Source organism: Acomys minous, assembly GCF_964271855.1.
Source record: "Acomys minous genome assembly, chromosome: 16".
In the NCBI taxonomy this organism is placed as follows: domain Eukaryota; kingdom Metazoa; phylum Chordata; class Mammalia; order Rodentia; family Muridae; genus Acomys; species Acomys minous.
Window position 1 is genome coordinate 5,983,055 of NC_140498.1, and position 27,096 is coordinate 6,010,150.

Consider the following 27,096-nt stretch of genomic DNA (forward strand, 5'->3'; position numbering starts at 1 on the left):
CCTGTGGTGTAAAATGCAAGTTACACTCTATGGATCATTATAATTAAGTAGTGTGTGGAATTCATTTTTAAAAATAGCTTCATCAACTCTTCATAGCATATTTCTGCAAGACAAGTGCGTGTGAAAGTAAGTGGGACCGTTATTGTTTAGCGGGTTTAATTAAGTAAGTATTTCTTTCACCCCTTTGGGAATTAAACATAGAGCAGGGAATCAACACGGAAAAAATCTGCTCATATTAATTTCTGGCTTACTGCTTTCATTCAAAAGCAGGGTGAAAACCGAGGTTGTGTCTATGGTCTGCGGCTTTTATGTGTTAACTGAAAGGATTCAAGGTCTCCCCTTAGCTCCCACTGTAGAAGTAACCCAGGAAGTAGCCCCTTTGTGTTCCTTCTCAACTGTTTCTTTGAAGGACTCTTTCTGCCTTACCAATAAACATGCAATTTTTTTCTCTTTTTGCAAAAGTTGCTACTCTTACTTAATGAGGGATGGGACAGAACTGAAGTCTACTGGAAGGGAACATGGTCACACAAAGGAGTCCTCTCTCTCTCTCTCTCTCTCTCTCTCTCTCTCTCTCTCTCTCTCTGTGTGTGTGTGTGTGTGTGTGTGTGTGTGTGATATGTGCAATAGGGTTAAGGCCCAAACGATGCCATAGGGACCACTTCCTCTCCTCCATCTCTCGGCTCCCTTCCATTGTCTGAGCGCCACTGAGGCTAAGGTGGTTCTGACCCTCGAGGAGCCCAGGTGGCTACCAAGCTTTGCCCTCTGTCCCTCTGTTGAAAATAGAAATCCCTCACTTACCACAACAACCAAACCAAACCTCTGTCTGGCTCTACAGTCCTAATGGGATTGAATGAGCATCAGACATTGTTGATTGGTAACAAGACATAAACAATGAACCAAGACACCTGCTTCCTGCAGAGCTGGGGGCTGAGTGTTCTGGAAATATATGGAGTAGGGCTACTGTATGAAAGGGCCTAGTGTCTTAAGCAAAACCAACCAATCATTACTAGGAGAGTATAGGACTTGTGACTAGTTGTTTAGGTGACACAGCTGTAATCCCAGTTACTTGAGAGGCTGAGGCAAGAGGATCAAGACCAGTCTAGCAAATATAGTGAAATTCTATGTATCTAAGCAAATAAATAAATAAAAAGAAACAAGTAAAAGGAAACCTAGGCATAATGGCTCATTCCTGTAATCTTATAATTTGAGAGACTGATACAGAAAGACTGCCATGAGTTCCAGGCCAGCCTGGTCTACATAGCAATTGCCAGGTCAGCCAGGGCTTCACAGTGAGACCTTGCCACCAAAAGCCAACAAACGAAGAAGAAAAAAATCCAACAATGACATTTTTGTATTAAGTTTGCCCCATTTTGCTCTGCAGTTTATAAAATAGTTGGGATAGTAACTAAAATTTTTATTCATTGCTCATCTAAAATTCAGCTTATGCCTTTTCTGGTCATGTTCCCTGGGGATGGAGTGACCACTTCCAGGACCACCCCATCGTGTTTCCAGTAGACGTGCCGTTGAGTATCACTGTGCTTGGGAGCGGGTGTTCTGACGTGAGGTGTTCTGGCTTCTCACAGTCCTCCACGGAGTAAGGCTATTCCACGCATTCCAGGGCGGTGTGCGCTGTTCTGATCAGTACCATCCAGCTATCACCTTGCAGCCCTTTAAGCTCTCCTGTCGATGCTGCACTCTGTGTCACAGGCAGAATGACACTGATCCTTCCAGCCTGTATGTAGTGGCTGCAGGGAACAGTTTATCAGGCCCAGTGAGCCAGGCTCTTCTGATGTCTGTTTCTACTCAAGGTTCCTCCCTCTTCCTCTCCCTCTCTCCCCCTCCCCCTCCCTCTCCCTCTCTCCCTCTCCCTCTCTCCCTCTCCCTCCCCCTTCCCTTTTCCCTCCTCCTCATCCCCCTCCCCTTTCCGCCTCCCCCTATACCTCCCCTCTCTGTGGTGTGTGTATGTGTGTGTGTGTGTGTGTGTGTGTGTGTGTGTGTGTGTGTGTTTGCTGGGTGGTGGTGGTAGGGCTTGTGGGTCCTGGCCAGCTTATACATGCTCAAACTATCAGGTGAAGGGGCACTTGGTATACAGCTGTCTTTTGTCTTTGCTGAAAAGATATTTTATAAAGACTTAATTATTTGTTTGTTTATTCATTTGTCGCAGGTTCTTGCTATGTAGCCCAGGCTAGCCTGGAACTTATAATTCTCCTGCCTCATCTTCCCATGCTCTGGGATTGCAGGCAGGTGTAAATTGTATCTGGCCTCATGTAGACTGTATAACCATATGCTGTTAGCTATGGACACCTCTAATTAACACCGCGACTTATGTTGTCTCAGGCTCGGTTTAACCCCCAAGCTGATAATCTACATAACTTTAGCTCTCCTCCTCCTGTCTATAAAGATCATAAAAGCTGTCAGCTCCTGTCCCATGACTGGATGTGGCCTCACTGAGATGCTTTCTGTCCCTTGGCTTGGTCCTACCCCTGTTGCCCTCACACCAAGGCTTCACTCTTTCCCTGACTTTCCTGGGAAGCTTGGCCCAGGGGTCACATTTTTCTGGACACCTGGGTATTTTTGCCATCACTGTCACCCCACCTCTTCTCCTGGACCTACCTGAACGAATGCCACACCTTTGCCCAATGTGTTTTGTTGTTGTTTCTTTATTTGTTGTCATACTAGGGATAAAAACCCAGAAATCTGGGCATTCCAGACAAGTGTCGTACCACTGAGCAATATTCCAAGCGCCTTTATAATGATATGTTTCTTTTGGGACTTATTCTCACTGCGTTGCTTGGGATGGCATTAAACTCTTTCTGGTCCACACAGACCTTGAACTTGCCACCTTCTTGCACCAGCCTCCCTAGTACTGGGATTACAGGCCTCCTTCTTGGTTTACCCAACCTCCTGAAAATAATCTTATATCTCCTTTGTGAAGAAATCTGCTTATTGTCATCCAGTTCTCCTTTCAGATCTATGGTTTAGATGGATAATGTCCTAGTCTGCCCGCTGTGCCCTGCATATTCAAAGCCAAGCTTTGGAATTAAATTACACATGCACAACAATGCACATCTTTTCTCCCTCCATGTGCTCGGCTGTTACACTATAAGAAAGTAAATCATGTGGCTACCACAGCTATTGTCTCTGATTTGTGTTTAAAAGTGTCTTAAGCACCAAAAGGCTGCTTTAGGATGAGGTCTGTGACAGCTAAAGTGTTGCTAACTCACTGGGTGGAGACCATAGGTCACCATGGAGACACGTGGAAACCCCCAGTTCCCACCTCAGGATGTATTCCCTGCTCATAACTGCCAGTTTATATCACCAGAGAACCAAATCAAGGAGAGCAAGTGTAAAACACAAAAGAGCCCTAGAATACCCTTCTAGCTGAGAAGAAATGCTGCCAGATGAGAACTGAGTAGGTTATTAAATTTTGGATTAAACCCCATGAAACAAGCTTTATTTCTGATCCAAAATATTTCAATTACACACACACATACACACAAACACACACACACACACACACACATACACATAAATATTCAGGTAATTTCAGCAAAGTACCTATGAAGAAACAAACATCAAGTTGGCATTCAACTTATTTTCCAAACTAAGTTCTAGAAAGCAACAGAAGCATCTCTGAAGAGGTTTTCCCAGTGGTAGTTAGAGACAGAAGCTGCTAGGGTAGGAGCAGCCTGGAAAATTCTCCTCAGGTCCAAGTGAGATTGTTACACATATCACAGAAAAGAATTCCGGGCCACTTGGTATGACTCACACTTGGACTTTATTAGGAAAAAGGATTTATTATGTGTTTATGTGTTGAGAGATAAGAGGGAAGCTCTATCCCTCTACCCCTAGACACACCTCTGTCTGGGTAGTACCGGGGATTGATCTCAGGATCTCACACGTGCCAAGTACACTGCCCCTGAGCCTCCCCATTAGAGTCTTACTAAGTTGCAAGCTGACCTTTTAGCTTACTCTGTAGACCAAGCTAGGTTTGAACCCACAGTCCTCCTCCTGAGTTTCCCCAGTAACCTGGTAGAGTTAAAGTGGGCAAGTTGAAGACACAGTTTATTACCCTGGGACTCTATTTCACTTTAATAAGGTGCAGGAACACTGCTTTTGGAAGCCTAGCTCTCTCTTTGCATGCTCTACAGACATGTGCACACTCCAAAATAATGCACCTCGATATCTCAAATCTCCTCACACCCACTTCTGCAACAGGCTTTGCATACACCAGTCTATGAACAATAATGCGTGTTTCTCTAGCCCTAATAACCGTCATCGATTTAGATTCTATTTGAATCTATCCCTAATGAATCTGGATATGAAAACGAGAAAGGTTGACCCAGTCTCAAGTAGCTTTGGGCGAATGTGCAGAAAGGACATGCACTTTTAGAGAGAATCTATTTACCATCTTATGTCTATGCATAACTAGGCATTCATATGATTATAGCCAGATGCACCATGGGGAGGAACTTAACCTATCAATCAAAATAGAGACCAAAACTACACAGCTTACTAACCAACTCTTCTTCCTTTATACCTCAGGCTGTGACTTCGAGCCTTTGAGAATCTTACCCACATGTTCCCTCTCAGTGTATTCTTTTGCTTAAAATAAACTTTCTTTGCTATTTCTGCAGATGTATCTGCTTCTGTTTCAATTCCTTGAATAAGAAGTCTAGAACTAGGAATCACCCTGCCCAGACCCTGACCACCAGGAACAGAGAGATACATATGAACAAGACAGTTGCCCAAGAAACAGGGTAGAAAACAGAGACAACCTAAAGGGACATGAGACGTAAGGACAGAGCCCTTACCATGGTGTCTGTTTGTCTTTACTGTTGACTGAGATCAAATACACGTCTACACAAATGGTAAAACCCCAACTGCCTACAGAGATCATGTGTGTTTTCTTAAAAACATCTTGGCCAAGGATGTTAAAAACAACACACTCTGCTTAGTTAGGATCAGAATGCTTTTAACCTTGTTACTATCTTGGTATCCTTCTCTCATCCCTAAATATAAACAGTGATTTATAGAACCACCTTAGTTTCACTTCTGAAAGAAAGTTATTTTTCATCATTTTATTAGTTGGTAATTTCATAGAATGTATTTTGACTATCTCCACTCCTTCCCTTGATTCCTCCTAGATCAGCCCCTCTTCCCTACCCACCCCACCTTCCCGCCTTCCCCTACATAACTCGTCAGGTTTAGTTTGTGTTGCCTCTATTTCTTTTGGATGTGCTGCTGTCACTGGAGGATGATTGACCCACTGGTGCTGTACTCTTAAAGAAAACTGACTGCCCCTCTTCAAAAAGCTATCAATTGCCAGTAGCTGCTTAGCTGGTGGGGATAAGCTGGGGCTTTATTCCCATGCCAGCCCCCTCCATGTGGCAACTTTTGTGGCCTGAGCCTGCACAAGACTTGTGCCTGTTGTCACAACTACTGTGAATTCACGTGTGTCTTGTTGTGTCCATAAAACACCGTTTCCTTGTAGTTGTCCCCGATCTATGGCTCTTACATCCTTTCTGGCCCTCTTCCATCATAAACTATTAGAGAAGGGTGTAGCGGATATAAAAATGCTTTTGTTTTGGTCCCAAGTATGGGATGGGGAAACAGACTTGTGAGAGATCAGCAGACGTTTGTCCACTAGAAGATGAACCACTCAGTGTGGGGGGTGGGCTGGGGGGCTTGGTTTCTTTGCCAGCTGAAAAACATCTTAGTAAAGACTCTGAGAGGAGATATATGAGCCCAAAACAGGAAGTGGGCTTTTTGGGTCTTGGTATTGTTTGGCTGTTCATTGCTCCACTTCAAGGTGTTCCTAGAAAGCTCCATAGAAAGCTTCGGGGCTCCAGGTTCCAACTGCTGTTCCAGGTTCCAGCAGCAACTTTGGTGGAATTGCTGGTCTGATGAAATCCTGCTGACTGTGCCAGGGGAATTGCTCCCAGCTACTGAGTCAAAAAAGGTCTGCTTCTCCTGTCCCCATTAACCTCTTCTCTCTCCTATCTAGGGTAGGTGGGTGGAAAAGGAGGTATAAGCATTAAAGAACCTCAAATAAGTAGGTCTGGAAAATGTTGAAGCCTCCAGAAAGGGAATAGGATATAGATGCCACATTTAGTGCTTAGCATTCTGCAGCTTCTATTCTCTCTCATCAGTTATGGGTCTCTGTATTTAACAAAATGTGCACCATATTAAACTTATTATTATGATTATAGATTAGTATATCGACTTAACTAGCATCAGAGGAGCTTTTTTCCCCTATAAAGACTATTCCCCCCCCCCCCCAGTAAATAGTGATGGATTAACATAGAGACTCCAAAGAAAATTCTTTTAGAAAAACAATAAGTAGGAGTACTCTAGATAGCAGACAATACTAAAGGATGTCCAATAAGAGTGTCTAGGAAACAATATGGGGAAGGCTGCAAACCAATGATCAGATGGCAATGGCCATGCTAAGGCTCTTCACTTTGGCAATGACAGCCAACAGATCAGGAACAAAGTACAGTTTCAAAAAGATTTCCAGTGAAGTGGCATCATCAGAGCCCACCCCCACCCCTACACACATACACACACAGGAGAGAGAGAGGGGGGAAACATAAACAGAAGTGAAAAATAAATGTACAAAAGAAAAAGAAGTTGGATCCATTGGTTTGCTGCTTCCAAGAAACACATCTCACTATCAAAGACAAATATTAATTATATTGCTGGGGTGGGGGAGGGGAAGGATGGAAAAGGTGCTCCAGGCACAGGGAACTAAGCAGCAACCATGCGTTGCTATTCTTGTATATGACAAACATAGGCTTCAAAACAAAACTGGTCAGGAGAGACGAAGAAGGACACTCCAATCTGAGCCACACAACCCATCAAGAGGACATAGCAGTTCTCCACAGTGAGCACAGGTGAAGGATCAGGGGGAATTATGCCATTCCCAATAGCTATAAATAAATAAATAAATAAATAAATAAATAAATAAGTAAGTAAGTAAGTAAATTGCCTTGGGATAAGCTTCACCAAGGAAATGAAAGATCTCTGGAAAACAAACTTTCAAATGTTAGAGAAGAAAACTGAAGAGGATATTAGAAATTGCAAAGCCTCTATTATTCATGGATTAGAAGTAATTTTGTGAAAATAGTTCTCCTACCAAAAGCAATACACAGATTCAATACAATTACCCTGAAAATTGCAACACCATTCTTTACAGAAATAGAAAAAAAAAAGCTTCAAAATTTATATAAAAGCACAAAGGACCACAGATACCCAAAGCATTGCTGAGAAGTAATAATGCTAGAGGAATCGTCCTGTCATTTTCAAGTTACATTACAGAGCCATGTTCATAAAAGCAACGTGGTACTGGCAAAAATAAGACATGTAAGTCAATGGTATAGAACAGAGGACTCATATATAAATTCTCAAAGCCACATCCAGATGATTGTTTACAAAGAGTCCAGCAATACACATTGGGGAACAGACAGCCTCTTCAGCTGATGATGCTGGGGAAATTGGGTATCTTGATGTAGAAAAATGAAAGTAGATATTTATCTCTCACTCTGTGCAAAAATCAATTCCAAGTAGATGGAAGACTTTAGTGTAAGACCTATAACAAACTGCTAAAGGGGAAAACACTTCAAGATATCAGCGCAAGTAAGGCTGTTCTGGATACAACTCTGGGTGTTTAGGAATCAGACCAACCACTGACAGAATGGAACCACAGGAAATTACAGAGTGTCTGTATAACAAATTACAGAGTATCTGTGTAGCAAAGGAAACCATCAATCAACTAAAAAAGCAGGCTATGGAATGGGAGAAAATCTTCACTGGTTATATATCTGACAGAGGGTTAATATCTAGAATATATCAAGAAATGCAAAAATAATAAACATTAATAAAATAACCTAACCCAAAATAGGCTATAGAAATGGACGGAGTTTACAAAAGAATACAAATGGCTACCAAACATTTTAAAACTATTCAGCTTCACTAGGTATCTGAGAGATGGAAGTTAAAATGGTTCTCCGATTCTATCTCACCCTAGACATAATGGCCATCATCAGAAATAGAAATGCTGGTCAAGATATGGAGAGAGGAAAACATGTGCTTGATGCTGAACTATAAAATAGTATAACCACTGTGTTGTGTCTGTTTCTCAAGAGGCAATGAACTACCCTGTGACTCAGCTACATCACTGTTGAGCATATTCCCAGTTGCGTCTGTATCCTACTACAGAGATATTTGCATATCTCTGTTCACTGCTGCTCCATAGTAAGGAAAGGGAAGCAGGACTATGAGGTGCATATACACAGTGAAATTGTATTTAGCTACACTAAAAGTGAAGTGAGTGAAAAAGGAACATCTTGTGTGTTGTATAGATGCAATATCTGTCAACTAAAAAACCTATGGCCTATGGCTGAGGCAAGAAATAGGTGGGTGGGACATCTGGCAGGCAGAAGGGATCCTGGAATAGAGCCAGGTGTGAGAGGTTCAGCCACCAAGTGGTGAAAAGGATGAATACATGGTGCCTGAGTTCAGGTAATCGGCCACATTGCAGAATGAATATTAGGATTAATGGGTTATTTTAAGTTATGAGCTAGTCAGAGAAGAGCCTAGCTATATGGCCTAGTTATTTGTAAAATAATAATTGAGTCTCATGGGTCATTATTCTGGGAGCTGAGGGCAGGAGGGAAAAAAAAACCCCATATATAACAAGTGAAATTTGCAGGAAAGTGATTGGAACTGGAAAACAATATACTAAGCGAATTTACCCAGGCCCAGAAAGAAAAATACTGCATGTTATCTCATACATGGATCCTAGGTTCACACATTTAGATCTGTATGTTGACTTTTTTGTGCAGGTATGAAGCTAGAAGGGGGTCATTTGAGAAAGTGATAAAAATAAATAGGCCGTAATGGGGAAAGCGCAGTAGAACATTAATGATGTGAAAGTAGAGTAAGGGCTGGAAAGGTTTAAGCAGGAACAAGGGTAGGCAATAGGGGCATAAGAGGGTTAAGAGAGTGGGGATTTACTAAAACTAAAGATACATGAAAAAGATATTTTTAAAAACTATGAGTTTAAAGCCTATTAAAAATACATTTTTCTAAAAGTTTGAATGGGGGTTTACTGCATGGGTGTATAATACTATTCCCAGAATCATATATTTGTAAATAAAATTCTAGCTCCAGGTGCATAATGCTTCTATGAGTTGCTGGCTAGGGAGGTTCCAGACGCCCCTAAAGCAAGGCACGTTACTGTCATTCCTCTTTGCTGCCCATTACTGGATGAATACACCACATGCTATGGTTGTATGCTGTAGAGAAACGAAGCTGGGACTAAGCTTCCTCCCTGCCGACTGTCTCTCATAATATTCCAGGATGCTGAGAAGAAAAGTCATCAATGGTCTTAGTCATCAGTGAACTTTGTGACCTGCAATATCAGCCTCCGAGGAATGACGTGTCCACTGGTGCAATAGTAGGATACGGTAATTGTTGTGGGAGTAACTAACCACTTTTTTTGATTGGATGTGAGGCCTGCTCCACTGGGGGAAATTCACTCCTGGTACTAAACATCTAGTCAATAGCCCATGGCTGTGAGGTTATAGGCCCTTGTGGGAAATCTAGTACTTGTGCTTTCCTGAAAAACAAAACAAAACCAAGATGCCAAATTACCTTCTAAATGTCTGTTTATACTTAGCTTAGTGCTGATCTCAGCGCTGGTCAGAGAAGCTTCTATCTCCAGTAGATGATGGTTAAAGCACAGGCTCCATACCGGTCCAAATGCTGAGAATGTGTGGCTGTTGGTTGCTTAGGCCTAAATGGCACATTATATCACCCTCTACCCCCAAGACACAGGAGATATTGAGGAAGAAGGAGCAAATCGAATGTAAGGAACAGAAGTTGGAGAGCAGAGTTGACATTGGAACACTATATGACCATAGAACTCATGGGTTCATTTCAGCTGTGGTCACCGGAAGGACACATGCACAAGATGGCGCCAGTCAACATTCCACCATGGACACTGATGGCTGTGGGGTAAGAGGAGTCATTTTCTTCAGTGGTGTAGGCAATGGTAAGTCACACGTGTGCCAGCAAATAACCCCACACCCATGATCAGGCAAAACAAAAGACACGAAGGCAGAAGGGGGCGTTCTTGTGAAGAAGGGTACTCAGCAGGAGTTGGAGGGTACATGAAGAGGCAAACATTTACTTTCATTTCTGTTGCTATGACATAAAATAGCCTAAGGCTCATGCGTCTTTAACTCCTAGCCTTTATTAAACTGTTTTGTCTATTGTATCTTTAACAAAATTAATGTTCTGTTTATTAGTTTTGTTTGTTTGTTTGGTTTGGTTTTTCTAGACAGTGTTTCTCTGTGTAGCCTTGGTTGTCCTGGACTCACTTTGTAGACCAGGCTGGCCTCGAACTCACAGCGATCCGCCTGCCTCTGCCTCCCGAGTGCTGGGATTAAAGTCATGTGTCACCACTGCCCGGCCTTGTTTATTAGGTCTTTAGAGGGGATTATTGCAGCTTACAATTCCAGGCTATACTCCATCATTTTGAGGAAGTCAAGACAGGGATTTCAAACAGCTCAGTCACAGTACATCTATAGGTAAGAGCAGAGGAAAATTAATGCATATGTACTCAATTAATTGTTTGTGTTCTGCTTGATTTCTCCACTCTTAGACAGTTCAGCATCCCCTGCCCAAGGAATGGTGGTACCCATAGTGTTCTGGAGCTTCATGAACTTAGGTGAGAAAATCTTCCACAGACATGCCTATAGGCCCAGCCAATATAGATAATCCTTCGTCAAGGCTCTCTTCCCATTCTAGGTTGTGTTAAGTTGAAAATTAAAGCTAACCTTTACAGCAATGGTTGGTTGATGAAATAACCAAAATTCATTAAATATATCATATTATGAAACTGTCAAAAATTTAAAGAAAAACAATAAGTGAATCAACTCATATGTTTTAACCTTCTAATCTTCATTTAAATACTTTATCTTTAGACAGTCCTATAAATCATATCCTTTGGGAAATGTAAGTCTAAAATCCTCAAGATTGTACATATAATCATTGTAATGCTACCTAAGCATGAAGCCTGTATCCACATTTTGGGGTCATATATTGTCCTTTTTCTACATAACTGTTGGTCTAAATATTTACTAAACTAACTTTCCTTTACTCTGGTTTATTTTGAAATATTTTTCTATGACCTAGTCAAAGATCCAACTTTGCTTCAATGGAGGCCTCAAAGGAGATAGATAATGCCTTCTCAACCTTCTGATGGCAGTTCTGGCCTGTCTCCTTGCCACCAGGGCTGGTGCACACTGGAGAAAATCAACTTCCATAATCTAACAATAGCTATATGTACAACTTTGAAGTTACAGTGTTCAGAGGCTTAAAAAGGTTAAGCAGAGATGTTTGGTCTACTAATTGTCTTTGTTACTGGTCTATTGCTGTGAAGAGACACCATGGCCAAGGTAACTCTTACAGAAGACAGTATTTAATCAGAAGTGTGCTTACAGTTTTAGAAAGTTAGTCCATTGTCATTATCATGGCAGGAAGCATGGCAGCAGGAAGCCAGTCTTGGAACTCAGTGCTTACATCTTGAGCCACAGGCACAGAGAGAGAGAGAGAGAGAGAGAGAGAGAGAGAGAGAGAGAGAGAGAGAGAGGGACACTGGGCTTGCCATGGGCTTTTGAAATGTCAAAGCTCACCCCCAGTTACATCTACTCCAACAATATTTCCCAAAAAGTTCCAGCAACTGGGGACCAAGCATTCAAACACATGAGCCTAAGGGGGGGCATTCTTATTCAAGCCACCACACTTATTTTCAACTAAGGAACTTTAATAAGTGATATTATGAGGTGGCTTATGAAACTCATAGTATAGTTGTATAGACTGATAAGATAAAATAGGTGAAAAAGTCAAAGTATTTGCGACATATATTTTTGACTAAACATAGTTTAGTATCTTATTTGTGATATTTTCTCAAAAAAGAGACTATAGTCCTTTGCTGATGGCTTGGACATTTTTGTGAGAGACTTAAACCGGATCTCTGATATAAATGGCTCTATTTCTCTTCCTACACTCAGTTAATTTTCCCTTTTCCCTTGCCTTAGTTTGAGTGTGTAAGTTGTATTATTACAAAAAACGATACTTTACCAAAATCTGGCCCGGACATAAGGGTGTGTGTGTGTGTGTGTGTGTGTGTGTGTGTGTGTGTGTGTGTGTGTATGTGTGTGTGTATGTGTGTGTGCGCACGCACGCACACACACGCATGCCATTTTCATAAAGGGAAGAACAGTTGGTTTGAATGAACAAGATCATGCAAGAAGAGAGTAGAAGTTGAGAAGACAGAGATGCCTGCAATACCAATGTTAAAGGGACAGGAGCAGGGGAAGAAGTCAAGGAGACTAAGAAGTGGCTACACAGGAAGGAGAAAAAAGGAAAGTGCTTGTCATAAGGACAAAAGGTAAAATGCTTCCCCATCCATGAATCAAGAATCAGGAACCAAGCAGGTTGGACAGAGTCAAGAATCACAGTATGAGACAAGCAAGCACTGCCTACTGGATTGGATAACAATGCCACCAGTAACACACTTGATTATGACGTTTCATTTATAAGATATTTGATTATAATTTTATGAATGCAAACTGAGTATTTCCATTAAGTGGAATGAACTTTCCAACCTTTTGAGATAGAGTCTCATGTAGCACCATGTGGTTGAAACCCTCTATGTAGCCAAGGATAGCCTTGAGCTATTGATCCTCTGGCTTCTATCTCTTAGTGTTGATGTTCCAAGCACACATTCCATACTTGGTGTGCTTATTTATTTGCATTTATTTGAGACAGGGCCTTGCTATGTAACCCAGGTTAGTCCTGGCCTTGCCTGTAGTGATTCTACGTTAGTTTTCCACATGCCGGGTTTATAGGCATGAACAACTGTGCTAGGCTTATTTATTTATTTTTATTGTGCATTATATAACTATATATAAGGAAGTAAACTTGTGTAAAGTTGAAGAGGAATGGTAAAAATGAAAACCCATACTGAACAAAGACAACACCAATAGACATGCTAACATGGAAAGCTCATGAGGCCTCAACCCTAGACAAAGAACTACAGGCAAATAAGGAGTGTTGAGAGTAGGAGATGCTGTCCTCCCTAGGGAAGAGCATGCCAACTGGTCATCCAGTACCAAGTGGTCAAGTCAGCCCTAAAAATAGACATAGACAGGATTGTAGTTGTGTACCTAGGAATCAACACAACACACACACACACACACACACACACACACACACACACACACACACACACACACCAGCAATTAAAGACAAAGAAGCCATGGATTTGAAAAAGAGCTTCCTGCCAGCATTCAACTTTGACCTGCCAGTTTGTAGAGTGTGCCATCTTGCAGGTGACATGCCAAGCTTGTTCAAGCCTTCAGATGATTGATGGGCCCTAGTGAGGCTTAACCTTCACCATCACTAAAGATCCTATTTCACAACCATCTAGACAAGCTGTCCTCAGATTCCTCACCCACTGAAAAATACCTGGAATAAGTATTTATTGATATTTTAAACTTCTAGGTTAGAGGATAATTTCTTATTGTAACTATTCAATAAATAAAAATATCAGTTTAAAAAAAATAAAACCTATAGAGAAATTTCCAAAAAAAAATGGACTTCTAGAATGATCGGAAGGTGTGTTTTAGAGAAACATAAAAACATATGCCAATGTTTGGGAGACTTTACCTTCAGGCAGACATCTTCCGGGACTCATTCATTCTCTCTGTGTGTATTTACATATGTGCACATACATGCTCATGTGTGTATAAATGTCCCAACCCAGTCAGAGAATGATGTGGGACATCTCTCCTTGACTTTCTGTTCTATTTTTCTCATTGGACCAGAAGTTCACTGGCCAGTGAGCTCTTAGGATCCACCTGTCCCTGACCCCAATGTTGGGGTTACAGGTATGCACAGATATGCACAGCTTTTACCATAGGTCCTAGGGAGGCTGAACTCGGGTCCTAACTAAAGCCTGAAAAGTAAGTTCTCCTACTCACTCACACATCTGCCTGTCCCATCATTCACCCAGTTTTTATATATGTTGGGGCATGAGGGCAAATGACATCCAGGGCAGACACAGCCAGAGTGAGAGTGGCACACTTTTTATTTGAAGGGCTTATAGAAAGCGAATGGTCTTGAGTTCACTCTACATACAAAACCTAAGCAGATTGACACATTGGAGACACCTGCCATCCAAAACGTCCATGACGATGTCTTATGAGAAGGAAGGAAGAAAAGAAGAAGAAAGGAAGGGAAGAAAGGTAGAAACAAGGGATTGTGACGTATATAAGAAGCCTCCGGCATTTCTATTTCCCCCAAAGTCGTTTTGAAAATATCAATTATAAAATTCATTTGGTCCCTTTCTTCATAATTGCTGCTCTTGTTGTTTAATGCAGCTAAGATAAAACACTCATTATAGACACAAAGATCCATTTTCTAATGCCAACATTTTCATCACAGAACCCCTGGGTTCCAGTTATTGAGAAATCAATCATTTTAGCTTCCAGGCACCGGTGTTGTCCTGAGGGGGTCTTGTTAAGCCAAGCTGCCTTTGATAAGTGCCACTCTGTTAATATTCCTTTGAAGCCTGTTGTAAGCACATTCGCTTTACTAAGAAACCCCGCGGTCCCTGGGAGGTAACACAATCAGAGTGGAGGGGCAGAGAGGAGATTCTTGCAGACCTGCAGGCCTCATGCTGAGTGTCCATTTCCTTGGTACCCACAACACTGTCACCTTCATTCACACATGCATACAAAGACCCAAGCTGTTGACCCTGACCATGGAGAAGGAACCAGCCTATGGGCAGTGTCTTTACAACTATCTCAGCACATTTAAGAAATGACCTGGGGTCACTCCTCCAGAGTCTCAGCACCCAGCACAGTTGCCCTTTTGGTAGATGAGGATGTAGGCAAAGCAAGGTACTGGAGATTATTTTTACAATAATTTATCATAAACATTTGAAGTGGAGACATCTGAAGTGCTTACTAGGCATGCGTAACTGCTTAATTGTAAATTTAAAGAAAACAATTAAGTCCTGGGTGTCACCAACAGATTGCATGTCTCTGTAAGCCCATAATTTGGGAGGAAAATAAAAAGCTCTATTGGACAGCCCTCTCCTAGAGTCTTCAAGTTGTCACCTTGGAAAAAGAAATTTATATTGCACTCAACTTCCTTGCGATCATGGAATTGTGATTTGGCATTGGAATTGACTTTTTAAATTATATATTTAGGATACGGTAAGGAAACTATGCTGTTTGTGTATGGAGGCGTCTGAAGACTTTAATTTGACCGACCTTGGACAAAGGAATCCCACTCAAGCCTTTGCTTTGCAGTCTTCAGCACACCTCCAGTCTACAGGACCAGCCTGGAAGTAGGCGCCTCCACCAGTTTCCCAGCAACAGCGACGCGACCCCGCCCATTCCCAGCCCCTGCCTACCTTATTAACTTAGGGGGGCGGAGCTAGAGTCCAATGCCCAATATAAGGAGAGCAGAGGTGGGAGGGTCTGGTATCCCCGTCGCCAGGGAAACAGACGCTGCAGCAAGCTGCTAGAGATGCCCGGAGCGGAGGAACCGTCCACGCTTGTAGAGATAGAGGATGAGGAGCCCGGGGACCCGAGGCTGCGGCTCCTCGGGGCATTCGTGACTCGGAGCCTCCGTCCGGCCACGGGGGCCTGGGAGCGCTGCGCAGGCACAGCCGAGGTGGGGCAGCTGCTGCAGGCATTCCTGGATCACAGTGCTGCCTCAGAGCCGCGGCCGTTGCTGGTGGTGCAGCCCGGGCCCGGGGGCCTAGTGGTGAGACCCGGTCTGGCCGCAGGACCAGAGACAAGCCCGGCTTGCGCCAAGGGGCTTTTTTTCTTGCGCACCAGTCCCGAGCCTCCTGGAAGTCACAGCCTCCGCGGCGCGGTGCTCTGCGGGGACCTTCCCGCAATGCCTCTGGAGCACCTGGCACCGCTGCTCTCCGAGGTAAGGATGGGTGGGTGGGTGGGTGACCCTGGAGGCCCCTTGCTATCAGAGGCTGAAACCTAAGGGGGAGGCAGGGGGCCGGACGCGCGTGTGCATGAGGGGCGGAGTCAGAGCCAAAGAGGTGGGGCGACGCTGCAGGGGCAGGGTGAGTGGGCGGGGTCCCAGGCGGAGAGCGGAGGCCAGGGGTGGAGTCTGGAAGGAAGATGGCTGAGGTTGGACCATAGCAGTCTGGGAGGGAGTGGAAGGGCGGAGCTGCATAGAACCAAAATTCTACTGAACTGTAAGGTGCCAGCTTAAGGCAAGCCAGGCCACAGTAAGAATCAGTCTTGCGTTAGGGTCTCGGTTCAAGCGGAAGCCGGAGTGTGAAGAGTGCCTGAGTCCTTGCAGCTTTGTGAGTCAGGACTTACATGTCCTTACTTTGCAAGGGCTGAGGACAAGGAAAAGTGGTAAAGTGGCAAGTATTTCCAGTGGGTTGGCTGGGTGGAAAGAAGCCGCGCAGCTATAAATAGTATTTGCCTTGGAAAAGGAGTTTAGAGGAAGGCGCTTTGGTTTTGATGTTTATGTCATTCATTTACCACGTACCTATTTACTAGAAGACAGCCCTATGACTACAGCAGTTGGGGATCCTTTTGGAAATGGCCAGCGGGCATTGGGAAGGGTCCATCCTAGGCCTGAGTAAAGGGACGTGAGTGGAGCCTCTGAACCTTTAGAACTCAGAGGATTTTCACAAGGATATTCACCAGGGATTCTTAGAGCTTTCCAGGTGGAATACAACTTTCCCGCCTAGCTGGGCACACTGCTCCTGGAGGCTGGTCCGCTCTAGGTCTAGCCGGCTGTAAAGTTAGTACGTGCAGTTACTAGCTGTGTGATGTTTTGTATGGTTGGTACCCTGGAAACTGCACAAGAACTAAACATAAGTTCCCATCCAGGGAATGCTTCCCTTAGAAAGCCCAAACGCGTGCATCTAATCATGTATTGACAATATTGGAAACAGAAGACAGCCAGGACAAGCACTAGCGGTAAAAGCCAAGACCCAGGTGTTCCGTGCTACATCTGCTGTTAGCTACGTAGTTGCTAAGGAAGGGGGGAGTCCCAGGAGGAACATGATGGCTGGACAAGATCTCAGGGTCCAGGAAGCTAAGCTAGTGATGCATTCTTCAATGCTTTTAAATTGAATGGTCTTATCACTGTATTATGTTTGAACACCATCCATAGAGAAGTCCACTTGTGGGTCACGTCCCCTAGTGAAGGATAGAAAGTGCATTCGGCTTCAGAGCAAAGACAGATGACGCACACAGTCTAAGATGCTGCCTTGAGCTTAGTGTTAGACTGACTTCTCATCTGGGTGAGGCAGTTCAGAGCACGTGTTGCTCTTGCAGAAGGACCCGTGTTGGGCAGCTCACATGCACCTGTAACTCCAGCTCTCGGGGATTTGATGACCTCTTCTAACCTCCATGGATATCTGAAGTCACATGTACACACATATATGTAATTGGGGGGGGTGGATTTTGAGACAGGGTTTCTCTATGTAGCCTTGGCTGTCCTGGACTCACTTTGTAGACTGGGCTAGCCTCGAACTTCTAGAGACCCGCCTGGCTCTGCCTCCCAGTGCTGGGATTAAAGGCATGCACCACCACACCCAGCCCCAGATATGTAATCTTAAAACACAGACACACAGACACACACACACAAAACAAAACAACAACAACAACAAAACTAAACGCTTAGAGATGTACCACAAACTAATAAGGGCTTGAGCACAACTCAGGATTGTGCAGTTGCTAAGGAAACGCAATCCCAGCTCGCAAAAGTAGTTTTAGAGGCTGCAGAGATGAATTAGAACTTACAAAAGCACACTTCCAGGGGACCAGAGTTTGATTCACAACACCCAAGTCAGGAAGCTCCCAGTAGCCTAAAACTCCAGCTCCAGGAGATCTGACACTTTCTGTGCTCCATGCACACTTACACATGTGATATACTTTCACAGAGACCACACATATGCACATAAAGTAAGTAAAAAGACAATTTACTTCTGAAGATTTTAATTTTTAATTTTTATTTTTTGAGACAGAGTATAACAAAAAGAAACAAAAAGAAAAAGAAAAAAGAGACAGAGTCTTACGTGGCCTGGGCTGTCCTTTAACTTGCCATGTAGCTAAGGGTGACCTTTAACTCCTGGTCCTCCTGGCTCCACTTTCCAAGGGCTGAGAGTAAAGTTTTGCAACACCAAGCCCACCTGATTTTTTGTTTTGTTTTGTTTTTAGATTGAAGACAAAATTATTCAGTCAAGGAGTAAATGAAAGAATTGGGGGGCATTTGTACAGTGAATTGCTAATGTGGAATACTCTTTAAGGTATTATTTTATTTTGGAAAAATAAAAACAACAACATAAAATTGATCCTCTCCTTACAAGAGTCTCAAAATGTACAGTACAATGTTGTCAGGCACAAAGGCCTTGTATGACACATCTCCAGCTCTTCTTCCGACCTAGCATGATTGAAACTACACACATCAAACAACACACACATCCCTGGGCTCACACCCGTTGGACAGCATTCTCCTATATGTCCTTGTGAATTCCACTGCTCTAGGTACCTATGCAAACAGAGTCATATGGCATCTGTCTCTCTGTGACTCTCAATGTTGTTTCTCCTGACTCAACAATTGAAAGGCCCTCCAATCACATGGCCTCTGGATCCCAGTCTTTCTCTTCCATTCCCTGCCAGTCTGGGACCCAAAGTACCCGCCCCCTCCCTCCCCGACCAGTGCTTCTGATTTTCCAGCTTGCTACCCCTGTACCCTGACTATAGCAGTCTCTGGACTCTGCTAGGACCTCAATCCTTTGCCTTTCCAATGCCCCTTGGCCACAATAGTGCGTTTGTTCCTTGCTCAGATTAAAAGGCAGCACCATCATTATTATTCCACTGGATCTTATCATTTCACTTAGCTAGCATCCTCATGGTTCGTCCTGTCTTCCCATACAACAGATCTGCCTTTTCCTCTTTTGTTAAAGCCAAATAATATTATACTGTATAACACATTTCCCCCAATTATCTCCATCATGTCGGCCTGTGGGCATGTCTATGGGGGAATTATCTTGACTGATAGTTGATATGAGAGGGTCCAGCTCGCTGTGGTGATACCATCTCTGGGTAGATGGTGCTGGATTATAGTAAGAAAGCAGGCTGGAAAAAAAGCAGGCTGAGGAAACCAGTAAGGAACACTCTTCTATGGCATCGGCTTTAATTCCTGCCCCCTGGTTATTCCTTGAGTTGTTGAGTCCTTCAATAAAGGAGTGTGACTAGAAGTATAAGACAAAAATAAACCTTTTCCTTCAACAAGTTGATTTGAATTGTGTTATTTATATCAGCAATGGAAAGCAAACTAAGGCAAAGGTTGACTCCAGTTCTTGGCTATCATAAATAATGTGGTAATTATGGATTTTTTAAGTTCAGAATTTATATATAGCATGTAACCACTTGTGTTAAAACGAGAAAAAAAAGGGACTGGGTAGATAGTTCAGTGGGTAAGATCACTGGCTGCTTTTCAAGAGGACCTGGGTTTGGTTCTCAGCACCCACATGGCTTCTCACAGTCAGCTGCAACTGCAATTATAGTGAATGAGTAAGCATTTTTTTAAAAAGCAGCTAAGTTGAGAATCTTGACTCCATTGTTAGGGTTAAAATGAGCTGATTGGGGTTACCCAACATGATTTCTCTTCGGGGGCCCTTTCCCACATTGAGAGATGGACACAGAATTCACCTGAGACAATGGGCATGAGACCCAGCCTTTCATTCCAACTCCTCATGGAAGAGAAAGCATCTCTTTGGCACTCGCCTTGGAGGGGATCACCTTCTACGCTGAGGGAGCCTTAGAACAAAGTAATGTGGAGGCAAGAGAATTTACAGGGGAAGAAAGACCAAGTGGCCACTTGAGCTCCTGAGCCAAGCTGTTCTTGAAGCTTCAGGATTGTCTTAAACTGAGTTTCTATGACTAGTAGCTTTAAAAGCTCAGCTCACGAGGAGCTACTTCTTATTGCAATATGACAGCTAATACAATGCGATGGACATGCCAGGCGGACAGGGTGTGGCAGTCAGGTAATCGGTTCAGGAAATCATAAAAAGAAAATATGGATCTAGAGCTGGTGAATAAGTCTTCCTGGTTGCAACTTAGATAGTTCTTGCCTGGTCTTTCTAGAAACATGTTTTGAGCAGAGAGCTAGAAGCAACAAAAAAAGATCCCACACTAAGTTCAGTCACGTTTATGTTGGACTTGGGGGAGAAGGCTGAGCAAGAGAAGGATTTTCCTAGGCTCTCAAAGGCAGAGACTGAATCTCAATTGATCCTGAAGTACTCATATTCTCCCTTAGGGTCTGGCATCTTGCTGCATCCCCTTAGAAGCTGACAAATGTGTACTAACAGACAGAAAAGTGGGGGTAGGCTTAGGTGGAGTTCTGTAGGGATTTGAGGTATAGAAAAGCAATGGCTAAAGTTTTGAAGAAAAGAAAATCTTTTCTTTTTGTCTCCTGTGACCACTTCGGTCATCTTACAATCACCCCGATGGGGGAGGGATTGACGAGGGTAGAGTGATGGAGACAGCAAACCGTGTGACTCCCAGCGCAGCAGATGGCATGGACAGTGTTTACTTGTCATGTGTACCAGTGAGAGGAGCAGGTGACTACCACACAGGACCACATGGAGCTGACGTTGGGAACACGGTGAACCAGGGACTGTGGGAGGCATACTTTATAGTCTCAAAATGGAGGTGTGCCCCTGGTTCCTGTGGGTGGGAGGATGTGTTTGACTTGCATGAATAATCCCTTGGCTAGCAGAGAATAAACCCTGCTAGTAAAGGCTAAGATGCCAGAGTGCCTGGCCCCTCTTGGTGAGGAGGACTGCTTGCCTGGGGGACATTCTCCAAGAAGCAGCTGAGAAGGAAAATGGGAGGAGTGCTGTTGGAGGCTTCCCTGGTTTCCCTGGAGGGCAAGGCAACATGTAACACTGGGCCCTAGTCTCAGGCCTTACAGAATAGTGACTTGCAGAAGCATATATCTGGTGCTCTGTAAACTGTTCCTCACCTCTTTCTCCTCCATCCCTCCTTCCTCCCTTTTTTCCTCACTCCCTGCATTTCCTTTTTCACTTTGTTTTGTTTTGTTTTCCTTCAGTTGGTATTTATTGATAGTTTTCTATTTGTATGTATTATTAGCATATGCCTCGTTACCTTCTCTTGCTCTCTCATTCTGCTGACCCCCTTCTTCCTAACTAGTCTCCTCCTCCTCCTCCTCCTCCTCCTTCTTCTTCTCTCTCTCTCTCTTTCTCTCTCTCTCTCTCTCTCTCTCTCTCTCTCTCTCTCTCTCTCTCTTTCTCTCTCTCTCTCTGTGTGTGTGTGTATGTGTGTGTATGTGTGTGTGTGTGTCTATCTTGTTTAAGTGGTCACAGCTCCTGTGTGTTCATTATTGTCAGAGCCATGCCATATCCAGAAAACAGTCTTTTATAGCTCCCTGCCTCATCCTTTGCTGCTCACAGTCTTGCTTTCCACAGAGTTCCCTGGGCCTTGCATTGGGTGGTGGGGATGCTCCACATTGACCTGAGTACTCACAAGTCCCTTACTCTCAGTTTTTTGATGGGTTATGATAGTCTGATTTTACCACTGTCTGTTGCCAAGAGGCTTCTCTGACTCAGGCAGACAGCTACACTACTAGCCTGTGGCTGTTTAGAAGGTGTCTTGGTTGCTTTTCTATGCCTGTGAAGAGATACCATGGCCAAGGCAAATTATAGACGTAAGAGCTTATTGGGGCTCACAGTTCCAGAGGGTTAGTGGTCATTTTGGTGGGGAACATGGCATCAGGCAAGCATGGTGCTGGAGCAGTAGACAAGCACTTACTTACTTCTTTATCTGCAAGTAAGTAGCAAAAAAAAAAAAAAAATGCACACTGGGAAAGGCACAAGTCTTTTGAAACCTAAGAGCCCACCTCCAGTGACACTCCTCCTCCAACAAGGCTACGCCTTCCAATCCTCCCCAGACGGTTGCACCAATAGAGGGCTAAGTATTCAACCATGAGCCTATGGGGGGGGGGTGGTCATTCTCCCTCAGACTCCACTACACAAGGCAACTTAACAATATGTAGATTTAGCAGAACACCAGAAGTAGAATCTTCCATTGGGCCAACAACCTCAGCAGTCACGGGCTTTTCACCAGGTTGACAGTTCCACGCATGTATTCCACCTATGGAGTGGGCCTCAGCTCCAATGGACAAGCAGTTGGCTGGATGCACGGCAGTTATGCCACTGTTCACCCCATGGGTGTATCTCATCTGGGAAGTTAATATTATGATACGCAGTGTCTACATCTGGATTAAATTATTCATGGCTTTTCTTCCCCCAACAGCTTGCGCAGTACCTTCAGCACTGTCTAGCTCAATTCCAGTTTCATTTCTGTATGTCCTATATCCAACGTGTGTGTTGTCTTCAGCAACAGGATCTCACTGTCTAGTTCTGGTGATCAGCCCAAATCGGTGACAATAGCCTGCATTATTTTGAGAGCCTCGGGGCCTCCTTGGCCAGTAACTCATAGTATTCCATGTACTAGGATTTTTGGCTTAACAGCCAAAGCAACATCATCCACGCAGGCAGGCTAATTTCATTCAAGTTCTTTTTTTTTTTTTTTTTCTTTCTGTTGAGACAAGGCTACATACAAGACTATGTAACACAGGCTGGCTTAAACTCGCAACCTTCTTGTTTTCTTGGTGTGTCTCTGTTTCAGGTCATTATCCCTGTCCTAGCCAATGAGAAGAACCATCTAGATTGGCCCTACATGGTCTGTGAAGACATCAGGCGTCACGCCCACTCCCTGCAGTGTGACCTCCTGGTGATCCTTGAGCACGTGAAGGGAAGAACCCTGCTGCCTCTTCCTGTTGGCTCAGACATAGTGGAGTCTGTGGATGGCCACAGTAGGCCAGTGTAAGTACCGCCAACCCATAGGCCTTGGCGCTGGGACAGAAACTGGTTTTCCTGAGTGTTTTTCCCAGGGCCTTTCCTGTTGTTGACTTTGCTTATCCTAGTTCACACACAAGCACCACCAGCCTTACTGCTTGAGGTTTCCTAAGGTTCCCTCAGCAATGTGGCCTTTATTCTACCCAAAATCATTTCAGGACTCAGATCAAGCAAGGCATTTTCTTTCTTTTTTTCTTTCTTTTTTTTAAATTAAATTTATTTTTTAATTTTATGAAATGTCTATTTTCATCATTTCTATCCCTTTTTCTTCCTCAATCCTTCCCATGTACAATCTTCAGAACTCAAAATTCATGATATATATATATATAAATCTTTTTTACACATATATATACATATAAATCTTTTTTACATATATATATTTCTGGTATAGATTAATTAATTCTCCATATCTCAGTACTCATTAATTGCCTGTAGCTCTTCATCCAGTGTCCTTTTTATTTATTTATTTATTTATTTATTTATTTGTAACGCAGACATGGCTGATGTCTGACCGACAGTCCACCCAGTAGCTGCGCAGCTCTTGCCTGCATCCCCCAGTGTGCAGCTGTCAATCTCTTGCTACTGTTCCAGGCTCCATTCTTTAGCAGCTGTTGGCTTTTCATACCCTGGAGATACATATCTTAGCCTCCAGTCCAGACAAATCTGGCTCTGCTGGGGGAGTCGATGCTTCCTGCCCCCGAGTGGGCACTAAAACTCCTACCTCTTTTGATTATGTTGTCTTTGCCTTTTCATTTGAGACAAGCTCTCATTCTGTGGCCTAAGCCGTCCTAGAATTTTCTAGGTAACACAAGCTGGCCTCAGACTCAAGATTCTCCTGCCTCAATCTCCCCAAGGGCGAGATAACAGTCCTGTGCCATCACACCAGAGCCTCTGTTTCACAGTGCTGTCTTCCATCTGCTTCCTTTCAGCTATTCCAGCTTTGAGTAGTTTTCTCTGTCTTTGTATCCAGGAGTATTTTTTTTCCCATCTAATCCAACCTATGTGTGTAAATATATTTTTCTTGTATTTCTTTACCCAGCATTTCTATGCATTTGTGGCAATGGGTCATTTTCCTGCATGAGCGTGGTTGGCCATATTGCCAGGATTCTCTCAATGTGTGTCTCGTCATCTTATTTATTCAGGAGCCAGGATGTATCTGAAGAATAAGAAGTGCATCCAACTGCAGAATACTTCTTAGTAGGTTTTATGTGGAAATGATTATATAATTTGAAGTAGCATCCCAGTTAACTGGAAAGCTTACTGTAGTTTAATAAAAGTATCCAACTTTAAAAATAAGTACAATTAATCTCCCCCATTTCCTCATCTCCTTTATACCACACCTTAATAACATTCAGCTCATGTATATGAATCATTGCTGAGTTTATCTCTTTTTGTTCAAGTTTGATAATTTCCCCAAAGGCTGCATCATTTGAGGGAGGAGAGCATTTTTCTTTTAATGTCTTTCATAATCACTTGTGCTGTATCATCTCTAAGCAAATATGAATTTCACATGAAGTGAAGGTGATTTCCTGATGTGAAAATGTCAACTATAAATTTCCTTTCTTATCACTGTGCTCCTGTTACCTGACATATATTTTCCAGTTAAGACTCTGAACGTTAGCCAATGCAATTTTTATTTTACTTTATGTAAAATGTATTTACTATTATTGTGGTGTCTGGATAGGTGTACAGATTGTGTGTGTGTGTGTGTGTGTGTGTGTGTGTGTGTGTGTGTGTGTGTGTGTGTCCCACGCACACATATGGAGGTCAGAGGACAACTTTCAGGTCTCTCCTGCACCACCTGGGTTCTAGTGATGGAACACAGGTCAACAGGTTTGCATGGAAGGTGCTTTTAGTGCAAAGCTATCTCACCTGGCCTATTTTGATTTTAATCTCTTGCCATATCACACTTGTGTTGTTTAAAACAAAATGTGTTTGGAGGAGAACGCTCGGGGATTCCATTGTGTGTTGGAAATCTGAAGACAGAATGGAAGGTAAGGCCCCGGGGAAGGTCGACGTGGCCAACTGTCTTCTGTAAATGCTGGTTGACCGAGGAATAAGCTGCTGTGTTACACAAGGAGATTCATGGGTGGCATCTCACTGCTTCATGCATTGACAAGATTTTATGCCATTTAAGGTTCTTAAATTAGTCTTCGGAATATTGATGAACCCCTGACCTCAGTATAATGTTGAATATACACAGGAGTGAGTGTGTTCTCCCAGAAAAGGATTTGGACAGTTTGTTGATGTGCTCTAAGGAGTCTGTTACAGGGCTAAAAGTTTAGAATTCATAGGTTAAAGATCTTGGGAAAGATTTTGGCACATGAGCATGGGGACCCGAGTTCAGATCCCTAGCGTGCAAAAAACATTGAGCATGACATTGTGTGCCTGTAACCTCAGCACTGGGGGATAAGTGAGTTGGAGTCAAGTGGATCCCTGGTGCTCACTGAACAGCCAGCCTAGCCAAACCAATGAAATTCAAGTTCAGTGAAAGTCCCTGTATCAAAGACGAAGGTGGACAGATGCTACAGAGACATTAGGCACCGACTTCTGGCCTCCATATTCAGGTGCACAGGCAAGGCACCAACATGCACACATCCACATGAACATGTACACACACACACACACACACACACACACACACACACACACACACACACACTTTACAAACAAAAGGATTCATAAGTTAGGTGGAATTTCCCACCGTTTTAAAAGACTAAAGGTTCTCTGTTAGAGTACACCCAGGGATATGTCTTAAATTGGCTTAAGTTTGTCCCCCAAGAGTTTGTGTGTTGATATTTTGTTCTTCAGTGTTTCTCTGTGTGGAGGTGGTGGGATCTTTAAGACTTGAGCTTAGTGCAGGGCAATTAGGTCAGAGCACGGCCCTCAGCATTCTTTTCACACACACAGTGTGGGATTTCTCTTGTCCTTTGCAGCTTGGATCCCGTAGACAAGTCAACTGTCTATGCCATTGAATCTGCAGTGATCAGATGGAGCCACCAAGTGCAACTGGTACTCAGGAGAGAGTCTTCTCAGCAGCTCTTACAAGGGGGAAATCCCACCCCCACGGTGGAGCTGGAGTTCTGGAAGAGCAGGTAGGCAGGGAAGCTTGGAGAGGGTTGGTTACAGAAGAGAGAGCCAGGGCTGGCCCCAGGGAGCCGCCATAGAACCTTGTCCCACCTACAGATGTTTTTCATCCTCTCTAGGGCTGACACTTGGGTGTCTCTGAGTCAGTACAGTTTTTCCCCCTGTGGACTGGGAGGCATAGTAGCCACTTTTTTTTTTAAAGCACAATCAGTTCCTTAGGGGGAAATCTTTCAGCAATATGTATATAATTGAATCAAGACTTAAAGCATCATTTCATTTCTGTTCTGTTTTTAAGAATTTTTCATTTTGTGTGTATGAATAGTTTATCCAAATGTATGTGTGTAGACCACAGTTGCCCAGTCCCCTGAAACTAGAGGGAAAGATGGCTGTGAGTCACTGTGTGGATGCTGGAAACCAAACAGCGGTCCTCTGTAAGAACAGCCAGTGCTCTTAACCATATAGTCATCTCTCTGGCACTGACTCTTACTACTGTTCCCCTTTTCTTGGACATTGAAGGTTGGATGTGTATACTGAAAAAAAAAAAAAGAGGAAGAAAGGATTTTGGACATTGGCTGCAAAACTGTCCATCCTGGGTCTCGGCTCCTCATTAACATCCACTGTGTCTCTGTCCCGCGGGGTGACCAGAAACAAGCACCTAACTATTGCTCCTGATGACTTCCCTTCCTACCCTCCAACCCTTCCCTCCTATTTATCATTGGGCTGAGGAATCTTTTCTGGAGGAGACAGGCAGATGCTGGAGGCAGATGTCCCTGACCCTACATAGAACATAGTGTCCATGTCACAGGACCAGCTGTCCTGTAGGGCTCTGGCCCTCTTCGCAGTGCCATGCTGAGAGGTCCATCACGTCACCCGGTTTCTGACTGTCTCCTGGCCTACGATGAAGCCTTTCGTATTGTCCCACTTAACAATGCTTCTGTAAGAACTAATGACCTCCAGCTGCCAAGCTTGTGGGCCACCAGCTGGGCACAGCAGCGTTT

At 43.6% G+C, this 27,096-nt stretch overlaps 1 protein-coding gene across 2 annotated transcripts in view; it reads left to right on the forward strand.

The window, feature by feature from the left end:
- The first annotated feature begins 15,584 nt into the window (after positions 1–15,584).
- Positions 15,585–27,096, forward strand: part of DNAH9 (dynein axonemal heavy chain 9) — a 318,017-nt gene continuing 306,505 nt past the window's right edge. For both annotated transcript variants that reach the window (XM_084761565.1, XM_084761566.1), the window contains exons 1-3: positions 15,585–16,020; positions 22,782–22,978; positions 25,948–26,106. In XM_084761565.1, coding sequence (XP_084617691.1) covers positions 15,610–16,020; positions 22,782–22,978; positions 25,948–26,106 — 767 coding nt within the window. In that variant the 5' untranslated portion in view covers positions 15,585–15,609. The remainder of the gene's footprint in view (positions 16,021–22,781; positions 22,979–25,947; positions 26,107–27,096) is intronic.